General features: G+C 40.3%; 1 protein-coding gene across 1 annotated transcript in view; it reads right to left on the reverse strand.

The window, feature by feature from the left end:
* LOC122671905 overlaps positions 1 to 9,367 on the reverse strand; it is a 34,479-nt gene extending 25,112 nt beyond the window's left edge. The window contains exons 1-2 of the mRNA XM_043869383.1: positions 9,078 to 9,367; positions 8,787 to 8,970 (exon numbers count right to left, since the gene is read on the reverse strand). Coding sequence (XP_043725318.1) covers positions 8,787 to 8,970; positions 9,078 to 9,209 — 316 coding nt within the window. The 5' untranslated portion in view covers positions 9,210 to 9,367. The remainder of the gene's footprint in view (positions 1 to 8,786; positions 8,971 to 9,077) is intronic.
* Positions 9,368 to 20,686: the final 11,319 nt, after the last annotated feature.

A 20,686-nucleotide genomic window follows, 5' to 3' on the forward strand; every position in this document is an offset into this window, starting at 1 on the left:
GTTCCAGTTTCAGCAGGTTGGATATGGTTTTGCACATCATCTGCTTCGATGAGGGTACCCCCTCCGCCCCCTTGTCCACCATTTGGGATGCCTTCCCAAATATCCGTAAAAGGCCCCCTGGCAGTGGAGATATTGTTTTGTTGTCAGCCTCTCCTTTGGGTTTGTTCAGTGCCAAGTCTGCTAGGGATCTTATCAAGGCTCATGGTTCCATCAAAGCCTGGCGCAATCTGGTTTGGTATAAGAGATATATTCCCCGTCACAGCTTCACCATCTACAGAGTCTTCTCCTGCTGCCTCCCTACACAGTCCTTCCTCATTAAGCGCCATATTTCCGTCGCCCCAAGTTGTTGCCTCTGCTGGAATGCCTTTAAATATTGGACAGGCATCCAATCCAAGAGCTGGCCCAGTTGAAGAAGGACCTTTCCTTTTGATAGAGACTAGATTTGGATGGATATGTCCTTTAAAGGGAACTCCTGTTGTGATGCGGTGGGGAGGCTTGCTCTTGGTGCAACTATTTATCATATTTGGTTGGAGCGCAACATTCGCAGATGGACCTCCAAGTCTAGATCATTTCAGCAGATTTGGGATTCCATCGTCTTTGATGTAAAAGCCAAGCTAGGAGCGGCCCCTTCCTGGTGTGCCGATTCCCTTAGAAATAGGTTGATTGTAGTTTCTTGGGGTCTTCCCCCTTCTTGTCTCAGGCTTTATCCTCTTCCCTCTATAAGGAAAGGAGGTCCAAGGAGACAGCTTTCTCTTCATCAGCCAGGGTGGCATTTTGAATGTCAGATTGGAGTCTCAACTGGATATCAGAAAGTTTGGCCTTGCAATCTGTAACCAAAGAGGAAATATTCCTGAGAGAAGAGGAGTCCACGCTTTAAATGCACTTTTAACATTTTGGAACTTTTTGGCAAAGTAGACAAGGGGGTGGAATGGGAGTGAATAGGCTTGGCCTAGGCTTCTGAGGCTATGGAGAGGAAATCGGAGTAAGAGAATCACATGTCAAAGCATTTGAAAGGTTTAGGGCCAAAGCATATGTAAGGCTGATGCTATGGTCGGAGATACCGAGAGGATCAAAGGTAGAATGTGAAGATGGAAAGGATGTTAGCCAGTCCTCGTTTACCAAAACCCTGTCAAGCTTGCAAGCAATCCTAGAGTCACCACTTCAATTGTGCCAAGAGAATTTCAGACTCGACCATCTCAGATCATTCATGCCTTTATCTTCAAGGCACTCAAAAGCATCAACTAAAGAGTCAACGAGAAAGTCACAACCCAGTTTTTCATGGCTAAATCGGACTACGTTGAAATCACCCGCAAGGCCCAAGGGAGAGATCCAACCTGGAGAGCAATCGGCGAAGGTCTGCCTAAAGAGAGAATCTCCCAGAAGGGCAATTAGAGGCATACACAGCAGTGAAGGTGAAGAGAGAAGAAGAGTTCCCATGAAAATCAGAAATTTTGAGGTGAAGTGATGTAGATAAGATGGCAGGTATCAAGTATACCTGCAAGAACAGAGGAGCAAGAGGCCAGAATTGACTCCAGCTCATGGTCCTAGTGGAATCCAGCTCATAGCAGCTGGATTGGTAGTTCTTCAGTTATTCAGTTATTCCAGTTAATAAGAGACAGCTGTTCTCAGGTATGCGTGTGTACTTAACTCCTAATTCTGTTAGGATTAAGTTAATTTTATTTAGTTTCTAAGTTAATTATTTAATTAGTAGCTTGGAGTACAAGCTAAGCTACTGCTGGAATCTTTCAGTTATACTTTTCTAGTTAGTCTAGGACTTCGATTTAGTTTCTTATAAAATAGCTGCGGGGCCACAGGCATCCACACGATTTGATTAATGACATTGATGTTTGCCTTTGGCTGGAAACACTGTGGGAGACAGCTGGGTGAGAAGCCCTAGCCTGAGAGAGGCTTGTACATTCTTCTTTCTATCTTCTTCATTGCTCAATCGATATTCTGTGTGTTTGTTTACTGCTGATCTGAATCATCATCTATTAGGAGGATCTGTTGCTGGTTTATATGACCTTGATTGACATTAGATTGCTGAAGGTTGTTGCTGAAAGGACTGATCAAGATCCACTCATTCAGATCTCGGCGATCTGGTTCTTTTTTCTGCTATTTTAAAGAAGATCGATCTGCTCAAAGATTGAGGCTACATTCTGTACCTAAAGAATGGATTCGATTGAAGTTTCAAGGGAATCTGATATCTGGTTCACTTATACCAGAGATCTCTACAACTGTGATCTGAAATCAAGAAAGTCGTCTAATTTTTATTGGCTGATCAGAATCAATTGAAACTTTCAGGGTTTGTTCCTCTATTCCAGACCTTTGTTCGATAGTAATCTTGGATCTGTTTGAGTGTTCAAGCTGCAGTTCTTGATTTTTTTGATCTGTAGCTCTAAGCAAGCCCAATCAAGAGGTCGGGTTTTATTACTGGTTTGCCTACTGTGTTTATGTATCTGAGTCTGAGTTGGGTATTAATGTGGGGGTTAAAAGGGAGTGTTTATTCTGTTATTGGCTGCTGCGTAGTATACTGTTTCAGTATATCGTACTGTAATCAGATTGGAGCTATTTCTCAACTGGGTTTTATTGTGAGGCTAGATCATCCTAGATCTGGTTTTGCATTATGAAGTAACTGAGAGGAGGAGAAGAGCACCTGCAGATGAATAATGGATGGGTCCCAATGGCACCAAAGGCGGCCATTGGGGTGGTGGGAAGAGTTTGAACAGAAGGACCAAGAAGGGGCAATTGAGGAGACAATACAGGGTGCATTCGGTTCTTTAATCCTGGTTTCAATAAGACAACAAGAGGCAGCATGCAGAGATTTCACGCATGAGTGAACTTTGGACTGCTTGGAAGAGAAATTACGATTTCGGGTATTCCAAATGACGCACTGATTCATCAAGCATTCAGGGAGGGGGTGCGTCAGAGGCTCCAAAGACCAGGGACGAGGGGGGAGCCTGGTGGGGTACAGCTGGGGTGCTAGCATGACAGCGACAGTATTTTCGTAACAGGGGAGAATCGGTTACTGAAGGAGGGAGAGGGGGCCATGGAATCAGAAGATAAGGGTTGGGAGCAAAGAACCAACATCCAAGGTGGGAAATGGGTCTCTTTGAGTAAGCTTGAAAGAGAGAGGGTGGGCTAGCTGAGACAAGGTAAGACAGGTTGGCTCGTAGCAAGTGGAGTGTGATAGAGTTGGGCTGGGTCAGGCCGAGCGATTGGCTTGGGGAAGGGGAGTGAGTTTGAATTGGACTGGGTTGGGGCCGAGGAGTTGGCCCAATAAAAGAAGAAAAAGGGTGGTTAGTGGGAGATGGTATTGAGATGTGTTGGGGCGAGTGATGGGCCCAATTCGAGAGGGAATAGTGGGATGGCAAGTTTCGGGTCAATGGGGCTTGCCGGAGGTGGCCCCTCCCCAAGGAAATGTGAGGGAGGGGAGACATAAAGGATGTTCTCGAAGTAGAGGATATCCCGACTGGGGTTTGGAATTCGAATTGCGATAGAGGGAAGGACGAAGAAATAGAGGGAGGGTGAGAAGTTGTTGGTTACAATGACAAGGTGAAAGCATGGATGACCTGGGGTCAGGGGGAGTTCAACAGGCAAGAAGGAGAGGAGGCTATGGCAAAGTTGACAAGTTCATCAATAGGAGCGATAAACTTGTCATCATCAGAGTACAGAGCCAGAAACCGGTTGTGACCTTCCTTCTCTGCCGAGTTATGGACCAGCAATAGGCAGGGATTTATTGGTTTGTGACCCCGAGGGGAACTGGAAGGGGGGTCACGCCAACGGGTAGCATTCATCTGACGACGACAGCATCTACCCCAACTAGGGGAACAGTCCGCAAAGGAAAGGTTAGGGCAAAGGAGGCAGAGGGAGAGGGTACAGAGAAGAAATGGATTTTTCATGGCCAAAGGGTTATCAGGATGATCGGCGGTGGCTAGTGGACGAGAGGGGGGTTTGATGGTGGCTGATGGATGATGGTGGGAGGAGGCAGGAGGGTTACCTGAAATCTGAAGAAATGAATTTTTCATTCCTAATGCATATCTAAGTTGTTTTACTCGAATTAAATGTGTTACAGTACTAACATTGTATGGCATAGACCATATTAGAGAATGTATACAATGTATACTACCAACCTAAGGTCCGAAGTCAAAATACCATTTTAGGGGTATTTTTTTAAATCCAAGGGTTCCATTATGTAACGGGCCTAAAATAGGGTGTCCTGGAAATTTTAGTACCTAATTTGGCAATCTGACCCTAGAAACCAACCATCAAAACAGAAAAAAATTTACAGTTTTTTACCGAAATTTCAGTTCGGTCGAAACTTGGAACCTTGTTTACAGTCCAATTTAATAAGGAATTGTTGATTTAGTAAATCACTTTCGAATTTAATGACACGGCAAACAATGGATAAAACTATCTTTTTAAATGGTTGAATTTTTCTATTGAGGTGGTCCCCATACCGCAGAAATATATCTCCCTAGTTGCTCTTTATTTTGAAATTGTTGTTTTACTATTCCACCATAGCCTAATTCCGAAGCATTTGTTTCCACTATCTTGTACGCTTCTAGATGGGGGAATAGCAAGACATGGAAACTCTTTGGCTTTAAGCTGAACTTTCTGTACCATAGATGCTGCGGCGTCTAAGCGACCCAAGGCGTTGGAGAGGACCTATACACAAGATGAGCAAGGCGTTCAAGGCACCTAGGCATCCTAGGCGACGCCTTGACAACAATGTTCTCCCCATTCTTGGGGGGTTTTCTGTGAGATATCCTACTAGACTCCAAAAACCAATTGGACCTGGTTCTCAAACGGATTCAGGCCGACCCATGAAAGTGCTCCTGCATCACCAAGATTAAAAGATAATTTTTAATGGGTCTGGATGAAGATGGCCCTGATGACATGACCATCTCAATCAAAGACGATGATTATGATGTTGTGGACCTGGCTGACGATAATGGGGATGATTTTTTGGGATTGATTTGACCACTTCATGTGAACAAAGTGTTTGATCTCTTCAATTAGATAAAGTAGTCATGAATCTCTGCTTAAAGTATCAATGATCAGGATTCTCTGCTGAAAGCATCTTTTCTCTGTCTGGGACGGCTTGACTCCACATACGATCAAGAACACATGTCCTAATTATTAATTTATTTTTAAATGGAAGTCTGTCGAAGCAAAAGAATCAATCCCTTTAGTTTTACTATATATAGGAGGGCGTATGCCTTAGGCATCGTTTGTTCTTAAGCTTTTTGTGAGTGTTTTATAAGTTTGAGTGTGCTGCTTCTAATTCTTTACGTTTGTAATTGATCATAAGCTTCATCTATGTAATTCATCCAATTTTATTTACTAATTGTGTTTTGGTACAGTGTTTATTTTAGATATATCTTGCTAGCCATTACTGTTTCTGTTCCTATTGCTGTATTTTATATAGGGTTATTCTATTCGTCACTATGAAGAGTGATTCAGTTCACTTCACTATAATTTTATTTACCCTCTTAATTTGTTTTGGTGAATTGAAATCAAGGGGTAAAATCTGTAAATTCACATCTAATGAAATCTTGTAGGGAAACTCTACATCTCCTATCCTTTGGCTCTCCCCTTCCTCCTCCTCTGGCTCCCCTACCTACCTTCGCTGCAAATACTGTAACACGCACCCACTCCTAGCCCCCAGCTCGCCCTTCCCTCTTTTGTAATGAGAACCTAGACATGCACATGTGGCGACTCTGATAATGGGGATGCGACATGTGATGCCGACCCAAAATCCAACCAGCAAATTGAAGAAGCAAGTCATTTATTAGTGAGTTTCCACAGTGATTCCATGGATTTGTCTCTTACAATAAATTTCCTCTGAGAGAATAGTACTGGTTTTGTCTCTTAAAATAAATTTCCTCATAGAAATGATAAATCAATTTATTCAACTGTTATTGCTACATTACTATCGTCATTGCAAGGGATTGTTCGGAGGAAAACAAGTGGAAGCAAAAGCGTGTCAGGACAAGGAGCTGGGTGATGGAAATTGTGAGAGAGAAAGAGAGTGAAAGAGGAGGAGAAAGGGAGTGGAAAAGGCGATATTGGCGGGGGAGGGAGATGCAGAGGCAGGGAAGGGGAAGACAGATTTCAGAGAGCTGATCCCCTCATTTGACTGCGGCGAGACCGAGTTCCCAATCAAGCTCATCTTATCCCCTTTCACGCTTGCGTAAGATGTTTCTGGTTTCTGGAGAGGAGCTCGATGCCAGAGAGAGAGAGAGGGAGAGAGGGAGAGAAACCATGTAGGGTTTGGTATGGTTTATTTGATTGTAAAATTACTATTCTAGTCTTCAATATATTGACTAACATGAATGAAGTCATCGGAAAAAAATTTACAGTGAAGCAATTGACTTCACTCTTCATAGTGCTGCGGAAGTTTACCCACATATATATATATATAAACTTCCTATTAGGATTTGGATTTGGGTCGGAGTTGGATCCACAAGAATAAGCTCGCTGCGGTTTGAGCAGCAAAAGGTGTCACTCTTCTTGTGCCCTGAAATCCAAAAGCACCGGTGGAGGACCAAGAAACCACTCGACCTCCTAGGATCCGGAGTCAGGTGATCTGGTAACAAATCAGATTCAGGTCTGGATTCATATAAATTCAACCAGTTTTATGCCCTGCTGTTTAGTAGGAGTTTACAAACACTTAGAAAATTTTCAAAAACTTCCTCATTGGTAGGCCCTTTCTATTCCTGCAAACAATATTCAAATTATCCTTCTTGAGACATTTCCAATGAATTGCCTCCAAGCATCTGTCTCATCTAGCATAGGCAATGACAGGCCCAGGCCCTTACCAGCTGTGCTAGCTGACACCATCCGAGGGCAGCCAATTCTATATTATAGACCGGCATGACTCTAGGAAGAAAAAAAAGCTTTGATATGAATCTGAAGTAGGATGGCTCAAGAAAACCAATCCTTGTGGGAGATGAGACCAATCAATTAGAAAAGGTAACTCCTTTATGTCAACAGACATTATGTTAAGATTAGAAATTTGAATTATTGAGTTGAAGAAGGTCAATTTAGTCTTTTAAACAAACAAAAAAATCAACAAATAAGGTTTGAGAGAAATTCAGGGAGATGGTCAAATATTATCAGAATCTCAAAGAACTAGAAATGGAGAAATAAAGGTGGGGCAGCTAAGAGAAACTGGTTTCTCTCTTCAACGTAAGGGAAACTGGAAGTTGTAGAATTTCTAGAAGAAACGAATCCTAACAAGAAAACTATCTGTCAACAAAACCAGCAATCTGGAACAACTTAATTGCAAGCTTGCCAAGTGAACAAAAGTAATATCAAATTTAAATCATGATGAATCTTAAGAATCTGATTACTAAATCAGCGGATACAACTAACCACTGGTCAAGACTTGATAAATATTTCACTCGAACACATAAAAAATGTAAGAATATTTAATATACCAACAATGGGATCCCAACATAGAATCCAAAACAGCAACGAGTGAAATTATAGACCAAAAATACGAGAACCTCACAATGCATCAACCCAGAATTTAAAGAAATGGAAAATAGCATTAGTAACAACAAGATGGAAATACAACACTTGAATAAATGCTAAATTTTGACCATAACCCATAGGTCAGATAATTACTACAGGAAACATCAACCAGAATTTCATTCAATTGAAAAAAGAATCAAGAGGAAGCAGTTGACCTGTTTATATAGACTCCCTCGAGACTCCAACACTAAATACAACCTTATTTTTTCCTTATTAGCTTGACCAGATTTTTTTTTATTGGAGGCTTGGATTTTGAGTTATTAAGATCCGCTATAATCTAATTTCCTAACTTCTCACTGCATTCCTATCCTGTGGGCTGCATCTGAACCTATTCTTAGATTAATCAGATTGCACCACATACACAACATGTCCACAAAATCTTAGCTCCAACTAATCTGCGTCATGGCAGATATGCCGACAATCAAGGGAGATCTCCCTTCACGTGAATGTGTCAAGGAGATTTTTGCAATAAAGAAATAGAATATAACTTTGATTCCTAATTAAATTAAATTTCCCAAAATAGGATTCCAGACATTGACTGATACCCTATAAGTATCGTAGTTATTCAGAATGCAAGGTCATGATCTCGTTGGAAAAGTAACTGAATAAGCTTTCAAACATCACCAAAACAATGCTAAATAAAAAGTTTAACCTTCCAAAACTAACGGAGAGAAAATGATAGAAATAGCCATTCAATCACTCAAAGCTCAACAGAAAATTTGCCTAATCAATCATATACATCCATAACCCCTCCCTTGAGTTGGATATGGACTTCTTAAAGCAGAAACACCACTACTTGAAGCTTAAGATGCTCCCACATAAATGTGCCTTGAAACCAGCAAAAGGAACGGACAAAGTCCATCTGAGACCTTAAGGAACAAGCTAGGGCACCTTATGGAATATCTATATTCAATCCCGTAAGACAACTACCTACTCAGCAGGCATGAATTTAAGCATAACAGATATATTGAATGGGAAATTAGAGACCCAAATGAAAGGCAATTTTCAAACCACGCACTCATGAAAAACCAACACAATACGCCAATCAACAATGTAGTACTTCTCCAAAATACTTCACCCGTGGCATCGGTTGTTTCTAATTTAAAATTCTGCGACTTCGACATTAGCATATTGAAAATGTGAAAACTCGAAAGTTCTGAGTTATGGAACAGCCGTTCCAAAAGAAAAAGGCTAAACGGGATATCCCAAATATTTAAAAATAATAATTAAAAGATATAATTAATTACCATTTTCAGGATGTGGAAGGCAGGCAATCATCTTCTTCCGATCCGTGCACCTAGTGGGCACATCACAATTTCCATTCAATGAACCAGCGGGCTGGCTTTCATCCCGCGCATTCAGAGAACTTCGAGTTTGAGGGTTCTCATTACTAGATTTATTATCCGAACTGGGGCTAGGCGACGGAGTAATCTATAGAAAAAAGTATAAGTTTCAGCACTCTCAGTTCTAAAACAATCAATTCTAATTCTAATTCCAAAAAACCAACAAAAAACAAATGAAACAGCAAGCAGTGCTACCTCTGTTAGATTTGAATTCTCCGTCTGCACAATCCCCACCATTTTCCGTAACCTTCCAATCAGTGATGCATCGGATCCGCTACCAAATATCAGAATTAAGGCTAAAACGGCGAGAATTATGTATCTAACCATTGTCACAAAAATCTAAGCTCCTTGAACCTGAAAACTCTAGCCTTTCAATCTGATTGTGAAAACGAACGAAAAAAAGTCCAAAAATCTCATCTTTCATCCGACCAAAAATTAAGCAGCATCAAAAGGAACGGCGTCAACCATCAAAGTGAAACCAGATTCAGCTATAGGGATAATCGTACAGACAAACCGAAGATGAACAAAATTCGAATTTGATTCTGAAATTCTGGTCTTAGGGTTTATCTGTTTATCATCTGATCCTTCTTCTACTTGTTGTTTTTGTCTTTGACCTCTCGGCGTTCTCGTCTTCTGCTCGCAATAGAATAAGATTTTCGAAGTGGATACTAAGAAAGTATGGAAACGTTGTTCGTGATTGGTTCATGGGAAATGAGAGGATTGCCTGGTGAGGTATCCTTTTACAAGTAAACACGCGAGTCGTCGTGCTTTATCCCTTTCGAAAATTCCCTTCAGTTACTGACAAAGGTTCAAAATCCAACTATCGAACTCGGGATCGTTCATGGCCGAAACCTTTCATGATCGGGATCGGGATCAGATCGATCCAAATCAGTCAGGATTGGTCAAAAAAACCCTCCAAAATCGTTTTTTTATGGATCGGGTCATGTATTTGCCAGAGTTGGTGGGTGTTATGATCTCAGGACCGGATCGGTCAAAATCAGTTGGTATCGATCAGTATCAATCAAAATAATATAAAAAATTAAAAAAAAAAACTTAAAAACTTTGGAAAAAAAAATCAATTGGATCGGTCAAAGATCCGATCCAACCGAATTGGGCGATCCACTCAATGATCCAATCAAACCTTGTTGTTTCGGTCAAATCTTGGGATCGATCTTGATCGATACTGATCCGCTCCAGCCAATATCAACTGATCCGATACCTCAAACCATGGTTACTGACGACTAGTCGTGGCGTGGGATGTATGCGTTAGCCAAAGTTATGTTACACCATCTTTTTGATAATACAATAATTTGGTAAATTAATTGATAATTACCATATGGGAAAAGGCTGGGCATGCAGCTAGGGAAACAGATCCTCTACGGCACAGCTGCCTGAGCGATGCAGACACAAGGTCATGTGCAATGACTATCTTACCCTCGCTCGGGTAAGGTGCTCAGGCAGGGGTCAGGCGGTCATTACGTGCAGCCCTGTGATTGCGCCGCTCAGGCAGCTGCGTTGTAGAAGATCTAGATCCCACAACTAAGGTGCCCAACATGTATCATCCTCTCTCCTCCCCCTTTGGAAAAGTCTCTCTTGCCTTCCTGTGTCCAGTGTATGTCACTAGTTTACCGAAAGCTGACAGCGTGTTCAACCCTCTCTCTTATCACAGGTCTTCTTATAAATGCATGGTTCATCAATGTTGTGATCAAAACCAAACGTTTTGACTATTTGATCAAAACGTATGTCTTAGCTTGTTGAATTTTGCTTGAGGCCATTAATGGACCTCAATAACTTGCATGTTTTGGTTTCTTCTCTCTAAGAAATACACCCCTCTTGATGTTCCAGATAGATATCTTCCTTAAGATGTTCATTCAGAAAGGCGGTTTGTGTGTCCATTTGCCAAATTCATAATCATAATATGCAACTAGTGATAATAAAATTCGAATGGATTTAATAATCGCTATTAGTAAAAAAGGTTTCATCATAATCCATCCTTTCACGTTGATTATAACCTTTCGCTACTAATCTTGTTTTGAATGTCACTACTTTCCTACCCCCATCTTTCTTCTCCTTAAAAATTCACTTACATCCAATGGGCTTTACGCCTTCAGGTGAATCCACAGGAGTTCAAACTTTGTTGGTATCCATATATTCAAAATCATATTGCATAACTTCAATCCAGTGATCTTGTGTTAACATCCTTAACTGCCTCAGAGTAAGTGTTGGGATTCAAATCCAATGAATCAGATATCATGTAGAATTCTTCCACCTTTTCCGTCATCCTTTGGGAGAAGAGTATAAAGAACTAGAGGTCTAATAGACCTCCCACTTCATCAAGGTTTGTCAGGTTGTTCCACAGTAACAAAAGTGATAGTGTCAAGTTGAATTATAATTGGTACGAACGGAGTCAATAGACAGCTCACTAATGTCTATAGGATCATATCGTGGAGTAGCCTCTCTAATGTCTATAGGATCATATCATGGACTAACTAGGTCTTCTTCTTGGAATGTTGTATACATACTAACAACAATCTTTTGTTCTACGACCCGGAGTAAATGAGCATGAAGTGGACCACATCCAACAAAGTTTGATTCCTTCTCTCTGAGACATCATATTGTTGTGATGTCGCAGGAGCAATCAATTGTAACAAAATTCCATTCTCTTTTATGTAGTCAGCAAAAACATCAAATAAGCACTTCTCACCTCGATCAAATCCAAGGCATTTGATTCGTTTGGCTAATTAGTTTTCAACTTCAGCTCGAATTCCTTGAACTTTTCAAAAGCTTCAAATTTAAGATGCATTAGATAAACGTATCCAAAATGGTAGTAGTCATCAATAACAGTGATAAAGTATTCCTATCCATATTGGGCCTAAATATTCATCAGACCACATACATAGAAATAGACTAACTCTAACACCCAACTGGCTCTTCTACTCTTTTGGAAAAGGGATCTTGATCATTTTGCCTTGTAAACAAGACTCCCGCATCGGATAAGGTTCTACCATTAGATTTTTCAATGGTTCATCCTTTACTAACCTGTTCATCCTATATACTCCAATATGGCTTAGTCTTAAATGCCCTAAGTATTTATACACGGGAAGTGGATTTCTTATTAAGCATCACTTTCGTCCACAGGCAAACACAGTGGACTCAACATAGTGATGTATAGTCGGTCGTATGAAGGCATCAAGAATTTAGCTCGTCTCCGGGGAGCCCAGGGTGCTGCCAACCGTTGGGCTACGCCGCACACATCCCTAGACCTACACCGAGATGCAGAACCCTTTTACATTAAATATCCAACAGTAGACCATGTTGGGTTCTCGAATGATCGAGTCTAATTCACAGACAAAAGTGTACCCACATTTGTATCTGGAATCTCCATTCTCAAATAACACAATACAACAACCATGCAAACAGAGAGCCCAACTTTGTCCCTAGTCGTGAACACTTTGAGGTCGTACCTCTTGACAAACTATCACTTATATCAATGTAAATGCAAATTAATTAAAATTAAAATATTTATTTGGTACTAAAACAATGGGACCCACTCAGGCAAAGATGGTATAGGGATTTGGGTCCTCTGTAGCACGGCATAGCATGTAGTGCACCATCCAACGGTCTGCAACGCACGGGCACGCAGCCCAACACATAGGTGGGTTGTTGGGCTGCGTGCCCATGCACTTCAGACTGTCGAATGTGCTCTACACGCTGTGTCACGCTACAGAGGAGCCCCACGCTATGGTATAGACCCCACTAATTCAATGGCTTGGATCATAAGAGCCAACATTCCCCTCAAAATAGGAATGTCTATGGAATTGTATGTTTTTTAAAATACCCTCAAAACTAATTCATTTGAAGCGAGAATTTAAGTTTTTTTTTTTTGTAGAAAGAATTTAATTATTTTAGGGAGGGGGGGGAGTAGAAGTAGGAATTTCCTCTTACCATCGTTCTATTCAAAATACTAAGAGTTGATTAAACCCTTAAAAATTTTAGAGGTAAAGGTTGGTATGATGACCCATCATAAATATCAGTATAGATACCTGTATTGGTCTCGACAGATACCAATGCATATTGGTCATACCAAACGGTTTCACCTTCACTTTTTATTAAAAACAATTTTGATTTTTGGATGAAATACTAAAAGTTGATTAAACCCTTTAAAAATTTAAAGGTAAAGATTGGTATGATGACCCATCATAAATATCAGTACAAATACCCTTATTGGTCTTGACGGATACCGATACATATTGGTCATATCAGTATAGATACCCGTATAGATTTGTACCAAAAAGGAAAAAAAAAAAGAAGAAGAATTTTTTATAGGTATGTTCTAACTTTTAAGGGCCTAAACTTTGTTACTTCTGTGTGGAGTAAGTCTTTGTAAAGGAAAATTACATTTTTTTTTTTAAAAATCTCATAAAGGAAAAGAAGAAGAAACAAAAGATTGAGACAGCATTCTAAAGGACCAAATGGAGACCAAATGGATTTCTTTGTGATGCAAACAAGAATAAAGTTACTAAACAGTTTAGCTTTACCATTAATGGCTTTATGGTGTTGCTTCAATCCTTGGTTGGAGAAAATTCTCTTATTAAGTCTCCACAAGACTCAACCCCATGCATCTCCACAATTGATATCTAAGGTTGAAAACGGCTTTACTTTTTCATTTTCTGATATTCTTTTGTGAATGTTAAGGTTTCTTCAGAAGTGTATTGGCCATAAACTTGACTCAATACTTTTCAAGCTGGAACAACTGCCTTAAGTGCCTAACTTTTCTTGGATATATATATGTAGAAGAGAGAGTTTCTAAAGACTTAAAAGTCACTGAGATTATCTTTGGTGATGGAAGGAAGTCATAGAAGATTTGGGGATGAACATAGTTCATTGTTCGATCAATTTGAACGGCTCACATTTGAGATCAAACTTAATCAGACCATATTAGGCAGGAGTCTTTCGGAGCCCAACGTGATTCGATCCCTGGCGCCCCAAGGCTCTCAACCACAACCAATGGTGTCACAAGTTCGACAAGGAAAACGTACAAGATTGTTGAAGATCATGAAGAAGCTGATCAGACCAATTTTTGGTAGAAAGTCTGGAAGAAGGGAAGAGCAAGATCCAAAGAATAGCTTGTCTTCTTACAAGACATTCAGTAGATCTCTAAGAGTTTGAACCAACTGCTGAGATGGAGTTGTCCTATGATCTGCAATTCTTATTTTAACTTTTTTGTTCCCTCATGTCCTTTTGTAATTTAATTGTCCCCACAGCATATATGAATGGATCATCCTTGTCTTATGATCATATAAATGCTTCAAGTTTAATAACAGAGGCTGTTTTAAGGGTTGTTCTGGTTTTCCTGTAACATATTGGGAGAAATACTTACTCAGAACTGCTTCTTGTTAGGATTCTTCATGTCTGGATTTCCAATTTAAACCAACATCAAGTCACTGAGAAATTAGTACCAGAAATGCTCCTAGTTGTAGGTATTTTTCTCTCTTTCTCTGTTGTATCACATGTCTTCTTCAGTTTCTCTGTCTCCTTTTTCTTTCTTCCATGATGTCACAGTTGATCTTCTCAACTTGAACATCAAATTGAATGCCAGTAGTTACAGCCATCTCAACCTCTGACAATCTACAAAAGGCACAGCATCCTGGGTTGTTGATCTTGTTAGAAAAAGTGAAAGACTACTCCAAAAGAAAGATTTTGGGTTAGGTGAGGAAAGTGGTAGATTAACCACCACCACCAATAGAGAAGATTTGAATCAAATTTTGGTTGACTAATGTGAAAGGCAACCAACTACCCACAAAACAGATTATTGATCTGGTTGAGGAAAATGGGATAAGACCCACTGAGGAAGGAGCAGAATTCGTTGAAACCTTTTTGTAGAGAAAGATGATGGAGCGCAACCAAGGAAGTAGAGGTCTGGAGTTCTATAGGGGGAGTAATAATAAATACTATATTATTAGGGGAACAGAACGCAAACTGGGTGTGTGCGGTGAGCTGGCCTCACGCCCAAACACAGTGGCATGCGAAGTGAACTTCGTGTCCTCGGGAAATTCTGCCTTTCCATGGAAACACAGCGGTCATTTTGCACACCCCTGTGTCTGGGCAAAGGGGCAGTGCACCTCATGCACCCAGGTAACGTTCATTGTTTCTTTGACATTTTTGGCCCTCAGTTTCCCTCAATCTTTCTCTCCTCCCACCACCCTGCCGCAAGCCACCGTCTTTTCTCACTGCCACAATGTCCAAGGGGCTCCATTGCTGGCAACACCCCTACCAGTGCACTCGACAGCTTGCCCTTACACGGCCCAGGGTCTTTGATAGTCTTGGGGATATCATCATCGTCTTCACCGGTGAGGATAGACAAAGCCCGAGATTGTATAGAGTTGGGCATCATTGTCATCTCTCTCTCTCTCTCTCTAAATGATTTTTTTTTTAAATTCCTCTCCCACTTGCCGCTTAAATACCAACCAAACCCCTCTTCTCTCTGATAACATTGCTCAAGGGACCACCTCTCATCCAATATCTGCATCCCCGATTTCTCATTATCATAGACAATTCATCAAAGACATCCTCTTCGGCGAGTTGCCACTGCAGTTCCCTATTTGCGTTGGAGACAACCCATTGCGTATCATCTATTTTTAAATCTGATGGCTACTATTAGTTGAAAAGATGATCAACAAGTACTGTTATCAACACTTGAAAGTGCCTCTTCCCTTTCTCTGCCAGAGTTTGTTTAGCCCTTTTTCTGCTGCAAAATCAATCCAATGACAACTATTAGGGAAAGATGATTGATAGCTTAGAAGAAAACATCAATAGTAGCATTCCATCTGCAACACCCAATGCCCTCTCTTTGCCAGTGATTGTTGAACTTTTGTTTATCTATTATTTCTATGCGAAGTACTGTAATCAGCACTTGAAAATGCTCACATCCCTTTCTCTGGCAGCGACTGTTGAGCCCTTATTCTTCTGCAAAATCATTGCAATGGTCTGGAAACAACAGTTGATTACCCCTCCCCTATTCTTCACCCGCGACTATTTATCCCTTATTCATCTGCAACTCTGGTGGAAAGCTTTGTGAACTATTTGTAACAGTGAAGATGTTAGCTTTGCTGGAAGAACGTACCATCCATATCGTTGAAATCGACAGCTCCTTTCAATTCAAAATTTTTCATTTGGGTAATTGAAGCCTGTGCAGTTGATTAGATGATTAACCACCCTCATTAGTAAATAGATGTGAATTCTGTTGGAAATGTGGGAACCCATGTCGCAGTTTTTAGATGATTAACCACCTAAAACAGGGGCATCGCCCCAACCCACCCACGTCTCTCTCCCCAACCATCCAATTTGGCTGAGCTATGTCGTAGTGTTGTCCACGGCAGGGAAAGCAATTCTACAGGGCAAGGTCTGACTCCCTCTGTTCCCACTTGGAAGGCGGAGTGTGTGAGATCCACTCCAAAATGGGCACACTGGAGATGGATCCGTCGACGGTGTTTCTGGTGGGGTTATGGTTGGAGATGGAGCTGCCGTTTCTGTGCTGAATGTCTATCACCGTTTCCTCTGGCCTTCTTCAGCACAATTACAATGCCCCATTAATCCTGATGCCCTTTCACACTGTCATCTAGACTCAAGCACGGCATCATTGGTTGGAGATGGAGGGCAGACCACAAGGGTGGACAAAAGAGTCCAATTCATAGATATACAAAGGAGTACCATATACGAAAACACTGTTTTGGGTAGTTCTGTAATACTCATCTTTGTTTTAGTTATTCTGTTGAAGTAAAGATTGAATGGGTAGTTATGGAAAACAAAGGTAGATCCTAAATTTCGGTTGTTTGCTTGGGAACTTTTGAATGGTGGTATCTCTACAAAAGGGAAGCTGAAACATTTTCTCCCTGTTGAGGAAACCTGTGTGTTTTGCTCTTTGGAAAAGGAAACTGATTGGCAATTATTTCTATCGTGTCCTTTGACCAAACGAATTTGGGCAGCAGGATTACTAGGATTACGACCAGAGCAACTCCAAGGTAATAGCATATTTGACCTTCTGTACAGCCTCTTGGTGCCTCAGGCATCCACCATCCAAGATAAATCTTTTTTCCTTGCTGTTTTTTCCATCACATGTTATTTTGTATGGCTTTTTTGTAATTTTGTTTTCGGGTCCAGCTTTGGTTCAGTCTAGATTCTCTTTTAATGTCTATAATTTGAATTTAAATCAAGTTATATTCGTCTGGTTCATAATAGTTAGTTAAGGCGTTTGTCTTCCAAGGATTCCTTGTAGGATAAGAAGTAAGGACCTTCCAGCATTAAGAGAAAGCATCATAACCAATTTTATCACATTTCTATGGGACAAATCAGATTAGCTGTCAGAAATTTTATTGTGTGTTTGTGTCTGGAAAACAATACATCGTGTCCTTTTGGAGTCAAAAGGGGGGTGGGGTTGCTATACTTAACTCTGGTAAGTAAAGTTAAGCTCACAGAATTTTATTCTCTCAATTTTTCCTGCACACTTCGTACTTTACTATGCCCTTCATTGACTTCCCCCTGATGCCATCAATCCCTTGCCAATATTTAATCTTCTTTTCAGTCTCTTAAACCATTCCTTGCAAACCCTCCACGAATGTTACCCCAATGACTATCCTAGAACAGGATTCCATAACCATAGCCGGGAGAACTCTTACTAATCACCCAAATCAAGAAGTTTGAAAACTTTTCCAGCTGTATAGTCTATTTGGAATTACACAACAAAACTATTAATCCCTCAACTGGATTCAATCTCAAACCTTGATTTATACTTTTCTAGCCATTATTTCTTGCTAGATTTAGTGATCTACAAAGAAAGTATGCCTATAGACTGTCCATCCATCATTCAAACTCTTCCATTTACACCCTTAATATCATCTAATAATCCCAAAGTATTTCATCCTAAAACCTAACCCTACTTGTACCTAAACCTTCAGTTGTCTTTGCACCTTTCCAGAAATTGAGACCAGCTACTTTTTACCCACTGGTGCAGAAAATTACAAAGCAGTCATTTCCTCAGCTATCCAACAGCAATCAAAATAAACTCAACGTAAATCACATGAATCAAGGCACCTTCTACATAATTTCAGTTTTCAAAAGAACCTGCCAAAGGATAATGAAAGGTTGAATTTGAAATGGTAGCCAGCATCAATTAGTTGCCACTGATTTTCAACATCTCAATAAATATTTCCACTTCACTATTAAAGGGAAATGCAGAGTGACACATACCATTATTTGCTCCTCCATCCCAGTGATTGTTTGAGTGAATCCAATCTTCGAATGGAGAGGAGACTGAGGATCTACAAAAAGTTAACTACAATATAAAAGGCAGACATGTCTGTCATACAGTGAAATCTTAGATTTGGTGAGATATACCTTTATTTTTGGACAAAACAACCAACAGGCTGTGATTATCAGAAAAACCTGGTGGAAGTATTCTATCCCTACAAATAAGGAGCATATTATCATAAGCCAAAGATAATTCTCACCAATTCTATCAACAGAAATAAAATTTAAAATGTTGAATGGCTGATCGTACATATATGTGTTCTTCAAGTCATACTTCTCTGGGAAAAAAAAATTTTCCTCCAAATGGCAGCCTAACACCAAACTAAACAAAAAGAAATATGAATTCAAATAAGCCAGGCAAGGATTTTCATTAGTAACAATCAATAAGAGGACTTCCTTTCAGGAGAAAAGTATAAGACATGCTGTCATACCACATTGCAAAATTAATTGACCCCCAAAAAGTTTATATATATGCGCTTATCTATTTCAATAATAGGACTTCCTTGAGCCCTTATTTATTTGCGCTTATCATGGACGACCTAACCAAGAGCATTCCAGACGAGGTCCCGTGTAGTGTATGCTCTTTGCCGATGATATCGTTTTGGTGGATGAGACAAAATAAGGGATTAACGCTAAGTTAGAACTATGGAGATCAACCTTGGAAACAAGTGGCTTTAAGATTAATAAAACGAAGACGAAGTATATGATGTGTAATTGTAGTCACACTATGATGGATATTGACATGGTGCGAATTGAGGAAAGAGAGATACTGCAAAGTGACTATTTTAGATATCTGGGGTCAATATAAATAAAGAAGGTGACATAGAGGATGATGTTTCACAGTGAATTAAAGTGGGATGATTGAAGTGGAGAGGTGCATCCGGAGTACCATATGACCAACATATTCCTTTAAAGCTTAAAGGATAGTTCTATAGGTTATGTTGTACGACCGGCAATGATGTATGGGGCTGAATGTTGGGCAGTTAAGAAGTACCATATTGAGAAGCTATGTGTAGCAGAGAGGAAGATGTTAAGATGGATATGCGAAAAAAATAGGAAGGATAAGGTACGAAATGATCGTATTAGAGCTGACTTGGGAGCTGCCCCGATCAATGACAAGCTCCGAGAAAGCCGTTTGAGATGGTACGGTCATGTTCAACGGAGGCCTAGGGACACCCCAGTAAGGAGCAGTGATATGATTCCGATTGAAAGAGCTAAAAGAACTAAGGGCAGGCCTAAATGACCATAGGAGAAGTTGTGAGGAAGGACATGCATTGTTTGGGTCTTGTACCAAGTATGACCTCGGATAGAGCTTGTTGGAGGGCTAGGATCCACGTTGCAGACCCCATTTAGCTGAGATTCTCCTGACTTGCTGGGCTGTGCCTCCTTCTTCTTCCTTTCATTTTTCTGTTTTTTCCATCCTTCATCTGTCATTTTCCGTTTTTCATTTCTCATCTCATTCCCCATCCCTCTTTTCCCATCTCTTCATCCCCCTTTTTCTTTTTTAGACCTTAGTTTTCTCTACTTTGTTTTGTTGGATCCATGTAGCCAACCCCATTAAGTTGGGATAAGGCTGAGTTTTTGGTTGTTGTATATATATATCATCACTGGAACCAACAGATAAGAAAATAAGTTTGGTCATGGTCCATTGATGTGCATGCAACATGTCATCAGATAAAGGATTATGGACCATAGGCAATTAACAAGGACATCTTCATGAACTTTATTTATTGTAATATTCACAATCAGGCAGCCATAAACCGGACATCCGCCCAAAATGAGGTTCATCCTTTTTACAATTACGTCCGAAAGGTAAAAACACTACTCAGATTGCCCATTGAGATTATTTAGATTCAAGATCAAAGATTTTAAAGACATTAAATCAAGTCCACAAGAAATCATAAAATATGATCCCTGATAAGTAACTAGAATTCTTAGAAATCTAAAAGAAGCAATTATAGAAAAAATAGAACCTCTGGATCCAAAGATCAGCTTCTAACAGAAGCATGGATCGATAATCACATTCAATTATGCCATATCATGCAAATGCTTCTAAGGGGCTGGTGATTAGCAACAGATTATAGCTGCCAAATTTCTTCTTCCTCTTTTGTTATTATAGTTATAAAGTTTTCTCCAGGTGAGCACCCCTACAGACGAATCCTTAGGTGAGTGCCTATCTGCCATGTGGAAGATTGAAATGGACAGTCCCAACTGTTGCATAATAGAGCAACCCTTGGGTAGTGAACATGTCGAATTTCATGGCACACTATCCATTGGATTTACAACATGAGTCAAGGTGATGGGGGCAACCTACTTACAAAATATGCACACCAACTAAGGTTCCATATTGCAGGTTAAAGCACCCAAGGCGCCAACCTCAAGTCAAGGTGATGGCAACCTACTAACAAAATATGCACTCCAACTAAACCTCCATATTGCAGGTAAAAGCACCCAAGAGCGCCAACCTCATGTCCACTCTATGGGTGTTTTTCTACCCC

Source organism: Telopea speciosissima, chromosome 8 (assembly GCF_018873765.1).
Source record: "Telopea speciosissima isolate NSW1024214 ecotype Mountain lineage chromosome 8, Tspe_v1, whole genome shotgun sequence".
Taxonomy (NCBI): Eukaryota; Viridiplantae; Streptophyta; class Magnoliopsida; order Proteales; family Proteaceae; genus Telopea; species Telopea speciosissima.